Source organism: Schistocerca piceifrons, chromosome 7, assembly GCF_021461385.2.
Source record: "Schistocerca piceifrons isolate TAMUIC-IGC-003096 chromosome 7, iqSchPice1.1, whole genome shotgun sequence".
Taxonomy (NCBI): domain Eukaryota; kingdom Metazoa; phylum Arthropoda; class Insecta; order Orthoptera; family Acrididae; genus Schistocerca; species Schistocerca piceifrons.
Window position 1 is genome coordinate 249,490,520 of NC_060144.1, and position 20,252 is coordinate 249,510,771.

General features: G+C 44.7%; 1 protein-coding gene across 1 annotated transcript in view; it reads left to right on the forward strand.

Moving 5' to 3' along the window:
* The first annotated feature begins 11,794 nt into the window (after positions 1 to 11,794).
* Positions 11,795 to 20,252, forward strand: part of LOC124805598 (cGMP-specific 3',5'-cyclic phosphodiesterase-like) — a 39,810-nt gene continuing 31,352 nt past the window's right edge. The window contains exon 1 of the mRNA XM_047266164.1: positions 11,795 to 11,840. Within this exon, the coding sequence (XP_047122120.1) occupies positions 11,795 to 11,840 (46 nt within the window). The remainder of the gene's footprint in view (positions 11,841 to 20,252) is intronic.

Consider the following 20,252-nt stretch of genomic DNA (forward strand, 5'->3'; position numbering starts at 1 on the left):
CGGTTCTAGGTGCTTCAGTCCGAAACCGCGCTGCTGCTACGGTCGCAGGTTCGAATCCTGCCTAGGGCATGGATGTGTGTGATGTCCTTACGTTAGTTACGTTTAAGTAGTTCTAAGTCTAGGGGACTGGTGACCTCAAATGTTAAGTTCCATTGTGCTCAGTGCCATTTGAACCATTTTTTTTTCTCCTGACTTTTCTGCTGTTGGCAGTTCCTGACAGAGCATCTTACCTGCTGGCAAGTCCTTTGTGACACCGGATGTTCCCGGCTGTCGTCCTCACTGCACTGCTGGGACCGAATGCCTCCAACCACTACCATCTCTGGCAGCCTCTTCTTCCTGGCCTTTGGATCCAGGAGACGCCGTCTTGACGCCGGCGGCTTTCTGTACCATCCCCGTCTCTGTGCCAGGGTCTACTGTTGTCGGACTGTACCATCGCAGTCTCTTCCTTTGGCTGCAGCACTGCCGTCTTTATCTACTTCTATCCTTCCTTCGAGATCTATTTTATTTTTGGTGTTTCCACACCACACCTATCCCTCCCACATGCTTCCGGTGTGCACTCCCCCCCCCCCCCCCCGCCCCACCCCCCAAGGGCTTCCGCACTACACGATTTTATCCTACGTGACTGTGTCAGCACTAGTAATCACATCATTTTCATGTGTTTTCTTCCATTTATTTTTCCACGCTTTTACGCCCTCTGTGCCCAGTGTGTCACTTTTGTGGCCTGGCCACCTTACAGATTGGCTTTCGGCAGCTCACACATTCGCCGCTGCTGGTCTTAACAGCCACCGCGGAGCCACCTTGCCGACTTCTCGGCTGCGGCCGCTGGACGTCCTTGCCACTTCTGCCACAAGTGCGGGGCCGTACCTGCCGTACAACGCCTGGCTCGTTGCGTGCCACGCAGCTGGCGGGTGTCAGCCGCTGCCTGCAGACTTCACATGGGGCTCTAATTTATCGCCCTCAGAAGGGAGAGGGCAGGAATGCCATGGTGTCCGAGGTATCAGGCGCTGAAGTCACCATGCACAACTTAACTGTCGAGCGGGTTGCAGCGAGCTGAGCCCTTACAGTGCGTCATGAAAATTCGCAACCCCGACATTCTGCAGCCACACCAGCAGAGGGCGGTAACAGCACTCCAACCATATCACCAGACTGAGTACAAGGCGACAGTAGAGGTCGTTGACAAAACGCATCCTTTCATATATCCGGCAGATCATGTGCAAAAAATAGGTCTAAACACATTTCTATGAGGTGACTATTTAAGCCGGTGCACGAGCTCCAGAGAGCAGTTCCATCGCAGTCAGAAAACTGAAGATCTTCATTACAGTGTGCCAAGGACTGGGGCATCGACCTCTGGATAGCATGCTGTATTCTCAGGTGGGACTAACTGATCAGTGATGTGCCCGTTGAGATTTCGTATAATTGTTCCTTTGTTCTTCTACCCGAAAAGACGGGAAGTTTCTACCCTTGTCGGAGTTTCATTGCAGTGGGCTCGCAATACTTATTTAGTGAGGTGCACCATAAGAGTGGTTAAGCATTTGTTATTCTTGACTGTCGGCCTGGTTAACTGGGTGGTGCAGTGCTCCTCCCATGCAAGCGGGCCTGGGTTCGAAACTTCTTGGCAGATTAAAACTGTGTGCCGGACCGAGACTCGAACTCGGGAGTCCGACGCACAGTTTTAATCTGCCAGGAAGTTTCATACCAGCGCACACTCCGCTGCAGAGTGAATATCTCACTCTGGAAACATCCCCCAGTCTGTGGCTAAGCCATGTCTCCGCAATATCCTTTCTTTCAGGAGTGCTAGTTCTGCAGGGTTCACAGGAAAGCTTCTGTAAAGTTTGGAATATAGGAGACAAGATACTGGCATAAGTAAAGCTGTGAGGACGGGGCGTGAGTCGTGCTTGGGTAGCTCAGTTGGTAGAGCACTTGCCCGCGAAAGCCAAAGGTCCCGAGTTCGAGTCTCGGTCCGCAACACAGTTTTAATCTGCCAGGAAGTTTCATATCAGCGCACACTCCGCTGCAGAGGGAATATCTCATTCTGGGCCTGGGTTCGATTACCGGCCGGGTGTGTGATTTTCTCCGCTCGGAGACTAGGTGTTGTGTTGTCCTCATCATCATTTCATCCGCATCACAGGCGCAAGTCGCCCAATGTGGCGTTGACTGAAATAAGACTGCGAGGCGGGATTAGCGAAGCGGTCTAAGGCTCTGCAGTCATGGACTGTGCGGCTGGTCCCGGCGGAGGTTCGAGTCCTCCCTCGGGCATGCGTGTTTGTCCTTAGGATAATTTAGGTTAAGTAGTGTGTAAGCTTAGGGACTGATGACCTCAGCAGTTAAGTCCCATAAGATTTCACAAACAGATGAGCAGTTGAAATAAGACTAGGTGGCCGAATGTCCCCAGATGGGGCCTCCCGGCCAACGATGCCTTACGCTCATTTCCATTTCTTCTTCACCGAATCTTGGGAGTCACTAACGTATATTTATGTTTTAATCTAAAGTTGTTAGGACTTCAACACACTGTTCATTAATGATCGTGTGATTACAGAAATTTAATTCATTGTTTTTAACACAAAACTCTTAAGACTTTAAAACGTGTTCACTGAAACGTGTGCAATACCTTCAAGTATCACGAAACTTATTTATTTACTTGGTTATTCTCGAACTCTAATTTACTGAAGGAGAGGCACCCTCTTTATTCCACTTATTGAAGAACCATCCTTTATCTTCTTTTATCGAGGAGAATATTTTACGTTTCTTTCATATACCTGGGCTGTTTACATGTGTGGTGGACACAGCACTGCGTAATTCTTACTCGAGATTTCTCCCAGCCTTTGGTGAGACAACACCATACTACAGGGCAGAAGCAGTTTAGATTTTGTGGTGTAGTTTCCTCATTCATGTTAGGGAAACGTGTACACATTTGTTTCCTTGGATGGCTTTTCAAGTTTTTCTTGTCTGTTCCCCACCAGTGCTTGTTTATACCTATGCCCATGTCAGATACTGGTATAATTATGTTACTGCCTTCACTTCCAGGGCGTTCAAGTGGTTTAGTTTATGGTTAGGGTCGAGATACTCTACTACCTCTCCTTATTATCCAAACCATTTCTTAATCGTGAGGATAGATCGGAACCTTCATGCTACACTAGTCGTGAACCACCGCCAAGAACATATCAGCTGGGATGAGACACTGGAGTGATAACTGTATTCCTGCAAACACAGAAAAACATGTGGCACATACATACACTCCAGCAGGGTTTATGTTCGCTTTTCAACCAAATCTACCGCTATCTAATTTATGGTGTACTGACGAATTTCTATCCAATAAATCTCCTGGAGAGATGCACAGAAACAATTTAGCGAGCCCATAGGCAGCGAACTAAACACTGTAACAATGGGAGACACATTAATAGACTACAGGTAGGTGATAAAGTTTTCATGAAGAATTTTGCGGGGTTAGTGCGGTTGATGGGGAAGCTTTTACCGTGGTTAGTCGACCTTCTGAAATTCGTAGATTTGTAACTATAGTGACAGTTCTCTTAAAAAAACGTTGCAACAGCAAGTGAATGTCGAAGTCATATTCGCGAGTTCTAATCTGCATATATCTGGCTGAAACACAGAATGCATTCTACAATTGTGTGTGCATTCATTTGAGGCATGTATCTGAACCTCTTGTACCCCTGTTCTGAACATAAAGAATATGTGTATGGACCAGAAACTTGACATGTGTCTGTTTTAACGGTAGGATTCTCCCTCGTAGAAAGAAGAGACAGACACAACAACTAGTTATGATTGGTAGTATAGTGCCTTGATTTTTCGCCACACAGTTGAAGTTTTGTCCGACTTAGCAAGTAGCGTCGAAACTACAGGAGTTTTCTCGGTATGGTTAAGAGATCAGAGAGCTCAAAGCTGTAGTTGCAAATATATAATGCAGGGATGTATAATGCGTAATGCAGGGATATACTTGAGATGAAGCTCACAAAAGGAAATCTGTTGACAAGCTAAGAGGAAATTTAAGTACATTTCCTTTAAAACGATAATGTTTCATGGGACATGGTAGCCACAGAAGAAAGCTCATGGACTATTTTCGAAATGCAGAAAAGGCTTAATTTATCTATCTTGTGTCATCTTCATCTGACAGTAGCACTTGCATCTTACATCGTCAGTTACTTATTGGATACATTCTATCTTCTATCTTCCTCTGCAGCTCCCTCTAATACCATGGTGTTTTCTGCATGCTTCCCAACTTCGCTGTTTGTGCGGAGAGCCTTCTCATTATTTGTCTCATCAGGACAGCTGATTGTCAACGTCTTCTGTAGCACAATCTTTCAAACTCTTCGATTCTCATTTCTTTCAGTTATTCTCAAAATCTGTTATCCACAGCCATATGGCACTGTGTTCCAAATTAAGGATGATGTGCGTTGCTAATAGAAATACTCAATTTGTCTGTTTGCCTTTAATTTCCTCTTTGCTACATCTGGCATGTGTTATTTTGCTTCCAGGTTGGCAGATTTCCTTAGCTTTGCCAATTTCATGGTCCCGACTTTTGGCGTAAATGTAGTGGCTGGATTGAGTGGCTGCTTTTCTGGGTGATTAGCCGTCATGGAAACAATACTTAATGTACAATCTTTTACTTTATAACATCAATAGCAAATAATATGGAGCAAGAAAGGCGGACAACGCATTTTGATGAAGTTAGCCGTGGCCAGTGAACCACACTGATTCAGCAGCAGCCCATTAGGAGGAAGGCACAGTGCGTATTAACTCATGCAGTGGCAGTAGTTCACGAAGTGCTGCCTTCATGTCATGCAGAATCGACAGACAACTCTTGGTGCGAGGGAACTGGCGTGACACCATTGTTCAGTGCAACATATAATGGGCCAGGCAGGATCAAACCATGATCCACAGCATCGCTGATGAGGATGGGGGGTGCCCACACTGGATGGTAGCAGACAGTGGAAGTGTTTGCCCAATCTAGTTGTGATGGCTAAGGTCCAGGATCGAATTCCGTTTCACCAGAAAGGCGGCCAGCGGCAAGCAGATGATAGTCGCTCTGTGAGTGACCCATCAATGGAAGGGCGCCACGTCTTCAGCACACAAGTCATCAGCATTTTTAGAGTCCTCAGTCTTCTGACTTGTTTGATGCAGCCTACTATGAATTGCTCCCCTGTGTCAACCTCTTCATCACGTAATATTAGTTGTAGTCTACATAGTCAGTTATTTGGCAGTTTTTTGGAGTCTCTATCTTCTTCTACAGTTTTTACCCTCTACAGTTCCCTCTAATACCATGGAAGTCATTCTGTTATGTCTTAACAGATGTCCTACCATCCAGTCACTCCTTCTTGTCAATGTTTCTTATATATTTCATTCTTCATAGATTGTCCAGAGAATCCTCTCAATCTGTACCTTATCAGCCTACCTGACTTTCAACATTCTTCTACAGCATCATATTTCAGATGCTTCGATTCTCTTCTATTCCGGTTTCCCACAGTCCATACTTCACTACCATACAATGTTGTACCCTTCAGCGTTAAGACTCGAAAAGATAGCGGTTTGCAGTTATTAAAGATAAGACTTTCGTAGTGAATCAAATTATTAGGGGACATAGAGAATTAGTTTTGGAAGCTCTTCTACACGATAAGGAGAGATTTTTGGGGGATTCTGGATAAATGTAATTATCCCTTGCAGCTACCTAATGTTATTAAAATTGTGTATAATCATGTAAAGATGGTAGTAGAAAGTAATGAAGAACTGAGCAAACCAATAAAAATCAACAAGGTCCCACTTGGGGCTGCACTCGGTCGCCTTGACTGTTTAGTATTTTATAACATCCTATAAGGCTTGATGGATGAGCATTACAGTTTTAAATTATGATTGGACAAAAGCCTAAGTACGCTCTTTTTGTGGACGGCCAGGTAATCATTGGTAACGCAGAAGATGAACTTGCCAATAGACATAATTTGAAGATCTCTACACGGAAGTCCAAAGTAATAGCATTAAGAGAAAACGTCTTATAAGAAGTAAGATCGTTGTTGATGGAAATTGATGGAGCAGACAAGTAATTATAAGCATCTGGACTGTGATATATCATATGAGGGAAACGTTGAAGAAGGATAAGGTGAGTAAGTGTGGACTGCTATACGGAATGATATGAAGGACACCGAGGCATAAAGTTCATAAGGTGATTTAATTAAGTTTTATAGAACAAGTTTTATAGTCCCTGTAATAAATGGTTGGTAGACACGGGTATGGGAAGAAGGACTAATGACAAATTCAAGCAGCAAAAATGAGTTTTTAAAAATCAGTACAAGAATGTACAAAACAAAGCAGAATAGTTAATATATATTTGCCTTGAATGATAGGTTAAACGACTATAAGAAAATCTGTGTAAACGGGCGTATTTAATATTCCAGGTGGTTGCGGCAAATCCTACATCGATCAAACTATCCGAACAGTCGAAGACCGCTGCAAAGAACACCAACGCCACACGCGCCTAGCCCAGCCCAACAAACTGGCTCTGGTGGAACACTGCTTGGAAACTGGACACAACGCGAAATACGACGAGACCAAGATTCTGGCCGCTACAAGCTTCTGCTGGGACAGCATGTTCAAGGAGGCCATTGAAGTTCGCGTAACGGACAATCTCATAAACCGAGACACAGGTTTTCAGCTGGGCAATGCCAGGAAACCCTTACATAGCTCCATCAAGGAGTCACGCCTCAAGAGAACACACCATCTTTCCACGACGGCCGACGGGGACACTCCACGGTATTTTGCATTTTCCACCCCCCGGCGCGACGCCGGGGACGGCGCTGACCTGGGTCGGCGCCCGCATACGGATTGTCGGTGGCTGCAATCGGAGCGTCGTTGCAAGGAATCGAGCAGACAGACCATTCCATCAGAACCACATGATTATGACGGAAAGGTTATTCGCCGAAATATCGTGGGACTTCAACGAGCGCATCCGGCTCGACACCCGAGGGCCCTGGAAACAACACACACGACGGGAAAGCCTCTGACCACATACAAAAACTTGCTATCGAACATTTGGCTCCTACCAGCGTGGATAATTCCGTCGCCAATGAGATAAATTTTGCGAAAAAGTTATTAGTTGCCACAATGAACATTCTGCATAAGAATGATTTAGACAGGTCGACCGTGGACCTTACTCTTACGCAAACCATCAATATGTCTCCATTACACGCAAAATTTGAGCAGTTGACGCTATTAGTACCGTTCGAGAATTTGTTTAATCGTAGTGGAATATTGCCTATAGCTTGCGGCACAGGATTCCAACTGGAAACACATGTCTTATAGATTGGAAATCATACAGAGTCTGCCATCATTTACAGACAATAATGGAAGAGTTTATTAATTAACACCTGAATGATGGCATAGTAGAAGAAAATAATAGCCCTGAAAAGTAAGTCATTATCATATTCAAAGTGTCACAATACAAGGAAGTTCTTCTGCTATTGTTCTTGTTGTTATTTGAACATTAGAATTGTTATGAATACATATCCAATATCAAATATTAGAGGGACCCTGGTCAGTTTGGGTAATTCCCAATACTTTTCCTCAGTGGACATGAAGCGTAGTTGCCACCAATTGGATGTAGTGTCAGAGTACTGTCCAAAGACTGTTTAAAGTCTCTTGGGGCCACTACCAATATCACCAATGCATTTTGGTTTAAAGAATACACTAAGCACTTTCCATTCATTGCTATAAGGAGTATTAAGAAATCTGAGGCAGCGTCAATTCAGAGTTCACTTGAATGGCATTATTGTATTTTCGAAGAATATGAAACAACATGCACAATGACTGACAGAGGTTTCTAAGACGTTGTGTTCCACACACCCGATGTTGAGTATTGAAAGGCGCAATTTTGCTCCAGATAAATAAAATACCATGACACATGATAAGCCACAACAGTGTGAACATCAATCTGAGACTGATGCATACAGTACATACTTTCCTGGCTCCATAGACAAGTAAAGAGCTACAGTCATTTATAGGATCAATTAATTATTACAGAAAATTTGTGATGTGTATGTGATTATTTGCAAGGTAACTGAAGCGGTTGTTGAAGAAGTGTGTGAACTTTCAATGGAAGGCAGAATATCAAGCTGCATTTGAAAAACTCCAGCAGACACTAACAACTAGCTCTGTGTTAGCATTCCTAGCTCATGAAAAGGAGTTTATTCTGTGATATGATGCTTCCCAGTAGGCGATCGGTTGTGCTCTAACCTAAGAAGCACACAGAAAGAAGCACAAGAAAGATGCAAATCGTATTAAGCACACCAGTAACCTATGTGACAATGTAACTGAATAATTCTCGGAAGCACAAAAATGGAAATATTAAGTCTGATGTGCAGTTTCACGTACTTCAGCTGTTTATATAGCAAGAGATTAAAAGTAGTAACAGGCCACACAACGTTAAAACAGTTGCGTTTAAATGATCCTCCCAACAGGCTGACTTGGTGGATGCTGAAATAAACTGAATTCAACTTTGAGATGATTCATCGACTGTACAGAAAGCATCGTAACACAGATAGCCTGAGGAGGAAGATGGGTGTAATATAAATGCTTGGCCGTGGAGTTGTGGAGTGGCAGCATGCACCGTCTGCTGATGAACACTATGAGCTATTCAAAGCATAGCTCCAGTTCACAGTTCACAACAGGATTTTATGTATGTGAGAAATTGTTCCATTTACACAACATGCAGACTTCAATTATCGTCAGCTACCGCTTCAGAGGTTACCAGAGGTAACCAAGCAATTTGAGATGGTTGGAATGGACATTTGAGGTCCGTTTAGCCAGCTGCCAGCAAGAAACTGCAATGTTCTGACCAATACTGACAATTTTTCGTGTTATGTTACGAAACCAGCCATTCCAAATTAATGAACACAGTGACATTTGCACTGATAAATAACTTGTTGTATTTCGGCACCCTTGGTACGATAATCGCAAATCATTGCATTAATTTCAGAGACAATGAAACAGCTGTGTCTTTTGTTATGTATCCAAAAGATAAAGATTATTACATCGCATCCATAGGCTAAGGGAGGACCGATTCCATTCACTGAACAATCTGTGGGATGGTGACCTAATAAAGAAACTTTTAAAGACAAGATCGCACAAATATTTATTTTCGACAACTGTTTTCAACAGGCTTCCGGTCTTCAAACATTCTTTTTTTTTTAAAAAAAAAAGTATTCGTTGTGTGTTGGAACCTCATGCCAAGCTGCAATATTAGTGGATAAAATCTAGCACATTGTGCAAAGTTTTGTCAGAAACAAAATTTTTACAATCAAAACCCACCTTCTGCACATGGCCATGTCCATGTCCATATTTGTGGCACTTACAAATGATTGCTAAGTCTAAAAAAAGCTCAGTATACAGTATACATACTGATCAGCAAGAACATTATGACCACCTACCAAACAGCCAGTATGTCCACATTTGGCACGGATAACACTGGCGACACATCATTACATGGAATCAATGGGGCCTTGGTAGGTAACTGGAGAACTGGAGGGAGTTGGCACCAAGTCATCACACACAAGTCACTTAAACCTGTAAATTCTGTGGAGGGGGGCTATTAGCTCTGACGGACATTCAGTCACATCTCAGATGTGTTCAGTCAGGTTCAGCTGTATCTTCTTCTTCTTCCTTTCAAGGATGCGATCTTTGACCCATTACAGTCCTCTTCCATATTTTCCTCTGGTAAAAGGTGTATCATGTCCTCCTTGTTATGTAGGATCTTGACAATTTGGACACTTGATTTCCATCCCCCATTTGCCGCAACCACCTGGAATATTAAATACGCCCGTTTTCTTGAGGCCAAATCTGTTTTTCACCGTCCCCAGTAAGGCGCGTATCTTGGACAGTGGTGGGAAGACCGTGTCAGTCTTGTGTTATTTTAGCAGTTCCCAATTTTTGACGTGAAACTGCCTGCATACGGTAGAAAGGCAAGGCCTAGTGGTTTGTGAGAATGCTTCTGGATGTGACCTGCATGTTACACCTTACATCTGCATAGAGGACGCCCCTTTTGTCCTGTAGGTGTATCTGTTTCTTCTAAATCTATGGCTACCCTAATGGAAGTGGGCAAGTCTTTCGGGTTCTCTGTGTGGACCCTCCTTCACATACCGAGACAGCCCCCCTCCCCCCCCTTAGGAAAGCATCCAGAGCTTTGTGTACTGATCGCTGAAGAATTGCTCTGTCACGTTATTTTCCGTCATATCACAGGTCTGAGTATTTATCTTCCTTACCCTATCAATAAAATATTCAGCCGATTCATTCCACCTGAGAGACACCTCAACCAGCTGCTAACGAAAGAACCTCTTACTATCCTGTTTCCTATTGCGCTGCATGAGATCATACTTAAGCTGCAAGAAGATATGTGCATTCGTCAAAGCCTCGTGATACATAAATTAAGCCTTCGCTTCATCTGTTAAGCGCATTTTTTTCATCTACAATAGCCGTTCGCCTCTCCAGCGAGTGTTATCATTTACAACAGCCGTTCATTTATCCAGTGACCTAGTCGATGCTGCTTAATGCCAATACTTTCTCCGTTGTCTTGCCTGAAAAAGTAATAATCAGACTGACAGCAGTTAAGTCTAATAAAGGCGTGGCTACACTGGGCACAGCTCTTCCTTCCCTCATTTCAGCCAATTCATTGTGAAATGCGTGTTGTCTGCTCTCCAAACATCTATTTGATCTAACAAAACTCCAAACACCTCTTGTGGGGAAACACCCTGCTTCTCCGAATGACATTTTGGCACATTTAACCACCAAAATTACAAAAGAAACAACAACAGAGAATGACAGAGACTACAGTGTCACAGGCAATAACACAGGAGGGGAAAAATAGCGTGTGCAGTCGCCACACTGCATCACTGAAGCTGACAGCTGGAGCTTGTGATAACGTCCATGCTCCAGCTATTTGTAGCAGCCAAGAACTTCTGTTACGAATTGTAGTGGACGTAATTAGTGACAGCTGCAGCAGGTGGTGCGTTTGGCCGTGAAAGGTCAGGATGCCTTTAGTTCACCACTCTGAGCGCTCCGCAGGTCTGTGGTGGCAGGTGTTGGGTGACGAGTTCTCAGGGAAACAGTACTGGATAGTTAGGTCCTTCATTTTATAACAACTACCGCAGCGAAGACGGAGCTATAAAGGCCGCCAATGAAACCGTAACGTAAGCGACCACAGCTATCAAAGGGTCCCAGTGTCCTTTGAAAAATGACGACGTCACATGTCACACTTGCTGTTTAACGAGGAAAGATGCCATAGATGACCTGCACGGATCAGAAAAAGAACTTCATGCCATAATACGGTATAAGTTCTTTTTCTGATGTTTGCAAATCAGCTGTGGCATCTTTTCTGGTTAAACAGCGTTTATGACATTGAAGCTGTCATATATTACCAGTCTGAACATGATGAGTGATCGAAACTGCTTGTGAATAAATATATTGTAAGATAGGACAATGTTTACCATGCATTTACCCAAATACATCGATGCTGTTGGCAGTCGCCTGCAAACTTCCAGTATCAACAGCAGCAATTCAGGAAGACGGCGCGCTGCATGTTTCCTCCAGTGATGGTGGCATCTGACAAGATGCTGCAAACAGCACGGCACCAGCCATGCTGATTCAGGAACGGCGCCAGGTGGCTCAAAATGGACGGACAGCACGTGGTGTGAGCCGGTTGGCCTGACCTCATTGCTCAGCACGACATGTGCTGCCAGGCAGGATCAGCATGGACAATGATGGTAGCATGTGCCCATACCGGCGATAGCAATTAGCGACAATGTTTGCCAGCTCAGGTGGTGTAAGTGGGCAGATAGATGACACAGGTTAGAACCCCAGAGGGCCAGAAAGGAGGCCAGAAGCAGATGGTTGTCACCCAGTGTGTAGGTACCAGCGGAAAGGCACCAAGTCACTAGCATAGGCAGTAATTTGCAACTGTGGCCGACAAGCTACAGGCGCCAGTGCGTCATATGTGATGACAGACAGATGTGGACCTCTCCTTGCGACTAGTGACTGGCGATGACGGTGTGACTGAGGAAGCCTAAATTAGGTGATGTATGTACAAGCTCGGTCGGCTAGTGTTTCTAATGGGGCAGCGGTCCTGCGCACCAATTAGTAGGAGGTCTGAGGTGCCGTACTTAACCGTTGGGCAATCAAGACATTTGCTCCCGTTTCCCCCATAATGTGAGAGCATTTAGATGCCCTTTCACTCCTGTAATCTGTCGTAACTTCTCCGTTCAGCAGTGCTGGGCGGCGTCTTCTTCAGTATCAGCTTACTGAATTCACGTTCTTACGAACTGAATATGTGTTCTTGTGTCACGGAACCTAGATTCTGAAGTGGGTTGCGATAGGCTCCTTATGACGTTTTAGTAAGTCGGTTACAAGAGTTACACCAGACAAAATCGTGGCGCAACGTTAAATTTGTCGCTAATATCATTTCTCCTGTTCTTCATTACTCTCACATTACTCCTAGTTCTAACCCCGTCAATCCAAAAAGTTTCGAGACGGGATTAGTAAAAAGAAAGAAAAGATTTAATTCTTCAGGTATTTTACATAGCCCCTCCCTCCCTCACCCCGTCCCTCCGTCTCATCACTTTCGTACAGCATATAGAACGTTTATACAACCTCGTGAAACTGCCAGAAACCCTTTCTATGTGGTGGTGTCCAACTCTCTTGATGTATTTGGACTTTCATTGGTCTTGGAAACCATCAGAGATCTATTGTGCACTTTGTCATTTAGTGGTAGTTTCGTACTGATGACAGCAAGTCTTGTCACCCGAGGCTTTTTATAAGCAATAAGACTGATGATACATCTAGGTATGTAAGACTGAGGGGAGAGGCTAAGAAAGCAGTAATTACAGGAAAAAATGCTATGTGATACTTTAAATGTGAAGAAATTAATAACTGCATAGGGAGTTCAGAGCCTGAAGATGAATGGACGGTAACAAAACGGATAAGAACAAATGACAGAAGTGGTATAAGCTTGCAGATGATAAGGTAGATAGATGGACGACAAACTATGGAGAACTGTTTACAGACGATCGATCTGAATACCAGGATACGAGGGTGAGTCAAATGAAAACCTTAAATTTGTAACAACAAATCGAAATTTCGGCCGTTGTCCTGTAATTTGGTAAGCGTGCTACAAACAGCGTGCAGAATGGCCTGTAGGTGGCAGCATAATGCAGATGCATACATGCCGTCGCAGTATCAGTATAAAGATGGCCGTCCCACTTGCGACTTGCACCAGGGAAGAACAGCGTTCTGTTATTCGGTTTTTGCGTAGTGAAGGTGTGAAACCTATTGAAACTCATCGACGAATGATGGTTCAGTACGGTGATGCATATTTGTCACAGCTGCAAGTCTACGAATGGAGTAGGAAGTTCGCAAATGGTGTGATTTCAGTGGAAGATGCTCCTCGTCCAGGTCAGGCACACCGAGTTGCGACTCCACAGAACGCTGCAGCAGTTGAAGCCACAGTGAAGGAAAACCGCAGAGTGACACTGAATTACATTGCAGCATGTTTACGGATTAGTCGTGGGTCAGCATACTACATTGTGCATGATGTGCTCCAGTATCACAAAGTGTCTACAAGATGGGTGCCATGGCAGCTGACTCCTGAAATGCGACAACGACGTGTTGATGTTTGTGAAGAACTTCTTCGGCGCTTTGAACGAGAAGGTGATGGTTTCCTTGCAAGAATCGTCACTAGGGACGAAACCTGGGCTCACTTCCACCAACCGGAAACGAAGAGAGCGAGCAAGGAATGGCGCCATTCCTCACCACCAAAACCGAGGAAATTTCGAACAGAACCATCAGCAAGGAAGGTTATGCTGACTCTTTTGGGACGAAAAAGGCGTCCTTTTGGAGCATTACATTGCTGGAGGGACCACTGTTTTTGTGGCGGTGTTCGTAGTGACAAACACTTGGCTGTAGAAATGGCTTACGAAGTCACCGCCACACTTTTAATAGCGGGCCGACCGGTCCGCTGGAACAGTGAACAGAAAGATGAAAGCCCAAACACTCATATTAAATAAAAGTCGGTACTTATCTTTTATTAAGGAAGATACAGTAACACAGTAGTGAACTCGGTGTCTACAGAAATCTGTCTAGTTCGAGTCGGAGCGGCTAGGTCAGCGTCGGCTGACGACAAACAACAACTCTGCTGTGATGAACACACAACTGACTAGCAAGTACACAATTCGGTGGCGAGTATACAACTGAGCGGCGAATACAGAACTGTCCTAGCGCTCGGGACTCCAGCTCTTAAGAAGCCAGAAGCCAGCGGTGGCGCGCGCAGACTTGCGGCGATTTCCTGTATGGCTGGCGCTGCTTATACGGACGGCGTCCGAACTTTGATGCTGCCAACCTTTTGACAGCGGGCTCGGTTGGCATTACTGGCTAGGATACAACAACTGTCACCAGTGCATCATACACAGATTTACTAAAAAATCATCTGCGGCCTGCAATCAAATCAAAGCGACGTGGTTTGCCGTCAGCAGGTGTCCTTTTGCAACATGACAATGCAAAGCCCCACACTGCCCGTACAACGGTTGCAACAATCACAGACCTGCATTTTGAGTGTCTTTCTCATACACCAAACTCATCAGACCTTGCCCCGAGTGATTTTCATATGTTTGGATCACTCAAAGACGCAATGGGAGGAATGAAGTTTCGTTCTGATGAAGAGGTACGCCACGCAGTGTATGAGTGGTTGTGCGGACTACCAAAAGAAGTTTTTTCTAATGGAATTTATGCACTTTTTAGTCGCTGGAGGACTTGAATTGAGCATGGGGGAGATTATGTTGAAAATTGATACAGCTTTGTACCACTTCTGCGCAATAAATAAATTTAAAAAAATATTTAAGATTTTCATTTGACTCACCCTCGTATATGCTCCTTTGCACACAACGAATGTGACACAGACCTCCAGGAGATAACTACAGCAGCAATATAGGATATGGTTAAGCAATTCAAAAATGACAAAGTAATAGGACCTGAGGCTGTATATATGTTGTTGAAGGCCGGGCCGAACGTATTATTTGAACATCTCTCAAAGCTTTGTAACCGCTGTCTTACTGGAGAGGAATTTATCTGCACAGTTTAAAGAAGGGTTAATCACAGACAAGTTGTAGCGGGAAGAGGTAGAAGGCACCATATTAAGACTCATCTGAGCTTTCTAACTGATTTATTATATCCAACTACAGTGCCGTGTTCCCATTGGTCTGCGTCACCGGGTCCAGCAATTATGAGGACGCCACCTTGGTGCCCCATCAAGCACTCAGCTAATGTGTCAGCCTTGTACGGCTGCGGTGATATGATGACGTCAGGGCTGCGCTGGCAGCCGACTCACCAGCCTTTGTCCTGCACTGACTTAGTGCCACCTGCTGAAAACTGCAAGGTGGCCTGCGCCGTGCGTACTCGCCGTCGTGGCTTGGGTCGTGGCGAAAAAAGTGTCCGCGATCTGGCAGCTGAATCTGCGGCCCTCGCCCTGGATGTCTCTGATGCATGGTGGGAACCAAGACAACTGCCCACAGTAGTGAACCATGGAGTGGCCTGCCGCTGGCTGACTATGGACCTCTCATCAGCATGAGAGGGTCGAATCCAGTGACCCGCCTTGGACTGGAATGCTGGCGCCCCATCTGCTGCTGTGTGTAGCTGGTGGTGTGACACACTCTGCTATCCAGGAGAGCTGCCGCACTTGAATGGCTTGTTAGTGAACCAGAACCTAATTACATGTGGCTGTGTGCCTCTGTTTTGCTGAATGCACCGCTCTGTGTTACGTACTCATAACACTTAGGTTGGCCAGTGGGCCCCTTCAGCCTGTGACTTGCGCCATGCAAATCTCTGTGTGTACTTTGCCGGTTGTTCTATGCCCCTGTGGCCTCTATTTTACTTCGCAACTGCTGGTGAGCATAACTCACTGTAAACAGACCCGCACCTGGCTGTAACTTGCGCACTCAGAAATATTGCACCAAAACTGACTGTTCCTATCCCATACGGTAGTGCCGCTACATTATTCGCCCCTTTTTAAGACCCAGTCCCCAGTTCGACCTTTAACTAACTCTTTAACTTGTTTCAGTCGGCACCTATGACATATTTCCTTTTTTTAGAAAACTTAAATGTGGTCTAGTGCCCCTTAAAACACATGACATGAAACAAAACGTAAAAATTCCTTAATGGACAACCACTTCTGGTTCAACCCCTTACCTACTCGTCTCATGCCCTCGGTATCCAATCCACTGGGACTTGAACTACCCTTGGTTCCCTCTTGAAATTGGTTCTCCGCCTGATCAGAATGAAAACAACACATAACAGATTTAAAGCTGCGAAGACACTTGGCACAGAGGTGCTCAAAGTGCCTTTCCCTATACTGAGCGACATCTTGCACAAACTGTTCAGCTGATATGCGCCCCTCTTGCTCTGAAATGAACTGGTTTATGGATCTCAACAGACCTGGCTCCAGAGTTTGATTTAACAAAGTCAGGTTCTGCCTTGGCAAAACTCTAAAGTGGCTTCTGGCCAGTACAGCTGTGGCTATGTAACATTCAATTGCATGACTTTTGAAATTGATGCTGGCAGATGGAAGGTTGGTCCTGTTATGTTACACTTAGTTCCATTGATTAAAATTCTGCTCCCCTCGAGCTCTATACGTTTCGCTTCGGCAAATACTCCCTGCTCAAAACAACCTGCTACTACTATTAATTTTTCGTAGGTGGAGAAGATCCAATGCACCCTGACCCTTTATAAACTCAATTGTGGCTCCAAGATGGCCCTTGGACAGTATTCCCCTCCCCCTAGCTAAAAATAACTGCCCCGCGCACGTGTCCAGATTGGTGCTTGTCGCCCTCGCTGGACATACCATTACCTTCCCTCTATGGCAAGCTCCATAATTCCTCCCTTGTTATCTCGGCGTACTGGCTGTTAACTGCTGAGAACAGCAATACCTCCTCAGTTTTTATTTCTACAAACTTGCTCAACGCTCCCTTTTTCAGTGATCTGAGGAATGTGATCACCATCACCCTTCCTCCCTCTTCAAAAAGACTGCTGTCCCCACTATCCTCACAATACTCGAAAACACATACAACATATGACAATACAATGCCTAATTAATCTACGCAAAACAAATGACACATAAAAAAACAAAAAGCTACAAATACTCCACTACTTTCTGGATTGCAAAGCATACAGTACATCCTGCTGTGCTCAATCTTCCTGATTTTCTCTGTGCTTAGCACCTCTATTCACTCTCTCTTTCTTCCTCTTTCCTTCCCTTCACCCGCGTGGAATCACGTCCGGGCAACCCTTAAATAGCCGTAACCACCCAATGTGTACATCGTAGTTCTAGTTGGCAGCTGAAGCTTAACATTAACGGGAGATATGGTTTCAACAACTTGGTATGGCCCTTGATACCTCGTGAGCAACTTCTTCATTTTCCCTTTTTGCGTAAAGGGGCTGGACAGCATTACCCATTGCCCCACTGTATATTGCGGTAAACTTCTTTTCCGCTTCACTGTGTTTTCCTGCCTTTCCAAAGCCTTTTGTACCTGTTTCCAAATATCCTGAATTGTTCACGCGAACTGACATACAGATTCACCGGTCCTTTCTCTCTGTAGCTTCACTAAATCAAACGGTGAGGCATCTTTCTCCCGCACACTACCTCATACGGAGACAAACTGGTATTGATATGGACTTCTGCATTGCATGCACATAAAATATGCTTCAAATACTCGTCCACTGACGGTGATGAGAATCCACCTAAAATCTTAGCGTCTTCCCGATTGATTTGTGTACCCGTTCTGTCCTTCTATTGGCCTGTGGATGCAACGTTTTTGTCCTCTACATCTTTACGTTCAACAATTTACACAGTTCCTTCATTAACTCCGACATGATGTTGGTCCCTTGGTCAGCAATTATTGTTTCAGTTACATCAAACTTCAGAATCCAGTTGTTTACTGACACTTGCACGACCATTGCTGCGTGTTGATTTGGCATAGCCACCATCTCCACATACCTCGAAAACTGGTCTATTATTGTCAGAATGAATCTGTTCCCCGATGGTGTTCGTCTGAAAGGTCCTAAGACATCAGTCCCCAACATAGATAATCGACATGTCGCTTCCGGCAATTGTAGCGGTATTTGTTCCTGACTCAAACCTGTTCTCTACGCTCATGATAACAATTCTTTACATACTGATCCACATCCACTTTCCTACCTCTCCACCAATACCTCTCCGCCACTCTCCTATTCGTCGCTCTACGTCCTCCATGACCAGGGAAAACGTGATCACGTGCTTCCTTCAAAACATCATCTCTCAGTGTCGATGGCACTACTACCCTTGGCCCTAACTTCGTTTCCCCGCCCAGAAGACCGTCGTACATAAAAAATTGTTGCTGCGTCTGATACAATTTACAACCGTTGTAAGCGTCCTGTAATTCTTGCCATACCGCTAGCTCATAACCTGTGACTTCCACTTTTGCCACCTTCCTACTTAGTGCATCTGCACTACCGTGCATCTTCCCAGGCTTGTGCACCACCTCGTAGTCGAATTCAGTAAGCCTCACAGCCCATCTAGCGAGTCTAGTGGACGGATCCTTCAACCCCACCAACCAACGGAGCATGATCTGTCACTACCCGAAAGCTTCTCCCATATAGATAACATTTAAAATATGTGATTTCATAGACTATGCTAAGCATCACCGTCTCTGCTGCATTCAACTATGTAGACGCATAGGCTACAGGATATTCTTTCCCATCAATTTCCTAATGCTTGATTTGATGCATTGCATGCTAGTATAACCTCCTTTTCAAAATCTGGAAACACAAGAACCACACTTGATGGTAACACTTCTTTCAGTTTGTCCAACGCTCTTCTGACACTCTTCTGTTCACTCAAATTTCGCACCCTTCCGTAACAATCGCGTCAACGGCTGTACTAAATCTGCAAATCTCTTCACGAACTTCCGATAGAAATTGCAAATTCCGATGAATGACTGCACTTCCTTAACTGTTTTCGGTTCCCGAAAATCCCTTACAGTCTGTACCAACCTTGGATCTGTTAGCACTTCGTCCTTACTGATAATATGACCCAGATATTTTACTTCTTCTAATACAGAATGACACTTCTCCAGGCTCAATGTCTAACGAGCTGCTCTTAAGTTCATAAAGACTTCCCTTAACAGCTGTCTATGTTGCGCCATACTACTTTAAAACACTGTAATGTCATCGAAATATACAAGACACTCCTGTGGTTTCGTACCCGTCAAGACACTGTCTAGCAACCTCTGAAACGTTGCCAGAGCGTTTTTCAAACCGAATAGCATTCTAATGTACTGGTAATGGCCTGTAGGTGTAGAGAAAGCAGTTTTTGAGCGATCCTCTGGAGCCACCTCCAACTGATGATAACCACTTGTCAGATACATCATAGAAAAGTACTGGCACTGTCCTAAGTGATCAAAAGTCTCCGATATGTTTGGAATGGGGTATGCGTCCGTTACTGTCTTATTAATGAGGTATCGGTAGTCACAACAGGACCTGTATTTCTTAGTTCCATCCGCAGCTTTTTTTAGGCACGATGACAGTGCCTGCTCCCCTGCAACTATTACTATGCTCTATAATACCATCTGCAAGCTACTGATCAATGAAATCCTCCACAATCGGCTGCATATACCTCGGTATTCTATATTGTTTACGGTAAACAGGTGCTTCAATCCCTGTTGGTATCCTATGCTGAACTAATGGAATTGCTTGGCCGCGCGGGATTAGCCGAGCAGTCTAGGGCGCTGCAGTCGTGGACTGTGCGGCTGGCCCCGGCGGAGGTTCAAGTCCTCCCTCGGGCATGGGTGTGTTTGTTTGTCCTTAGGATAATTTAGATTAAGTAATGTGTAAGCTTAGGGATTGATGACCTTAGCAGTTAAGTCCCATAAGATTTCACACACATCTGAACATTTTGGCGTTGCTGGCAATGGTCATTGCTGAAAAAATAAATCCTTAAATTCCCACAGTAATTCTTCCAAATGCTCTCTTTCATCTCCTTTCAAATGCTTGACATTGTCACGCAATGCAGTTCTATCGGCAGTTAGTGGTTGATCACTTTGATACCTCTCGAACACCAGTCTTCATCATCTGGCACATCCGAATTTGCTACTGAAACTCCTTTTCTCAAATTCGCGTCTACAGCGCTAAAATTATCCACGTTCACGTTAACTACTAACCCGTCGTTCCCCTCCTGTGCACGT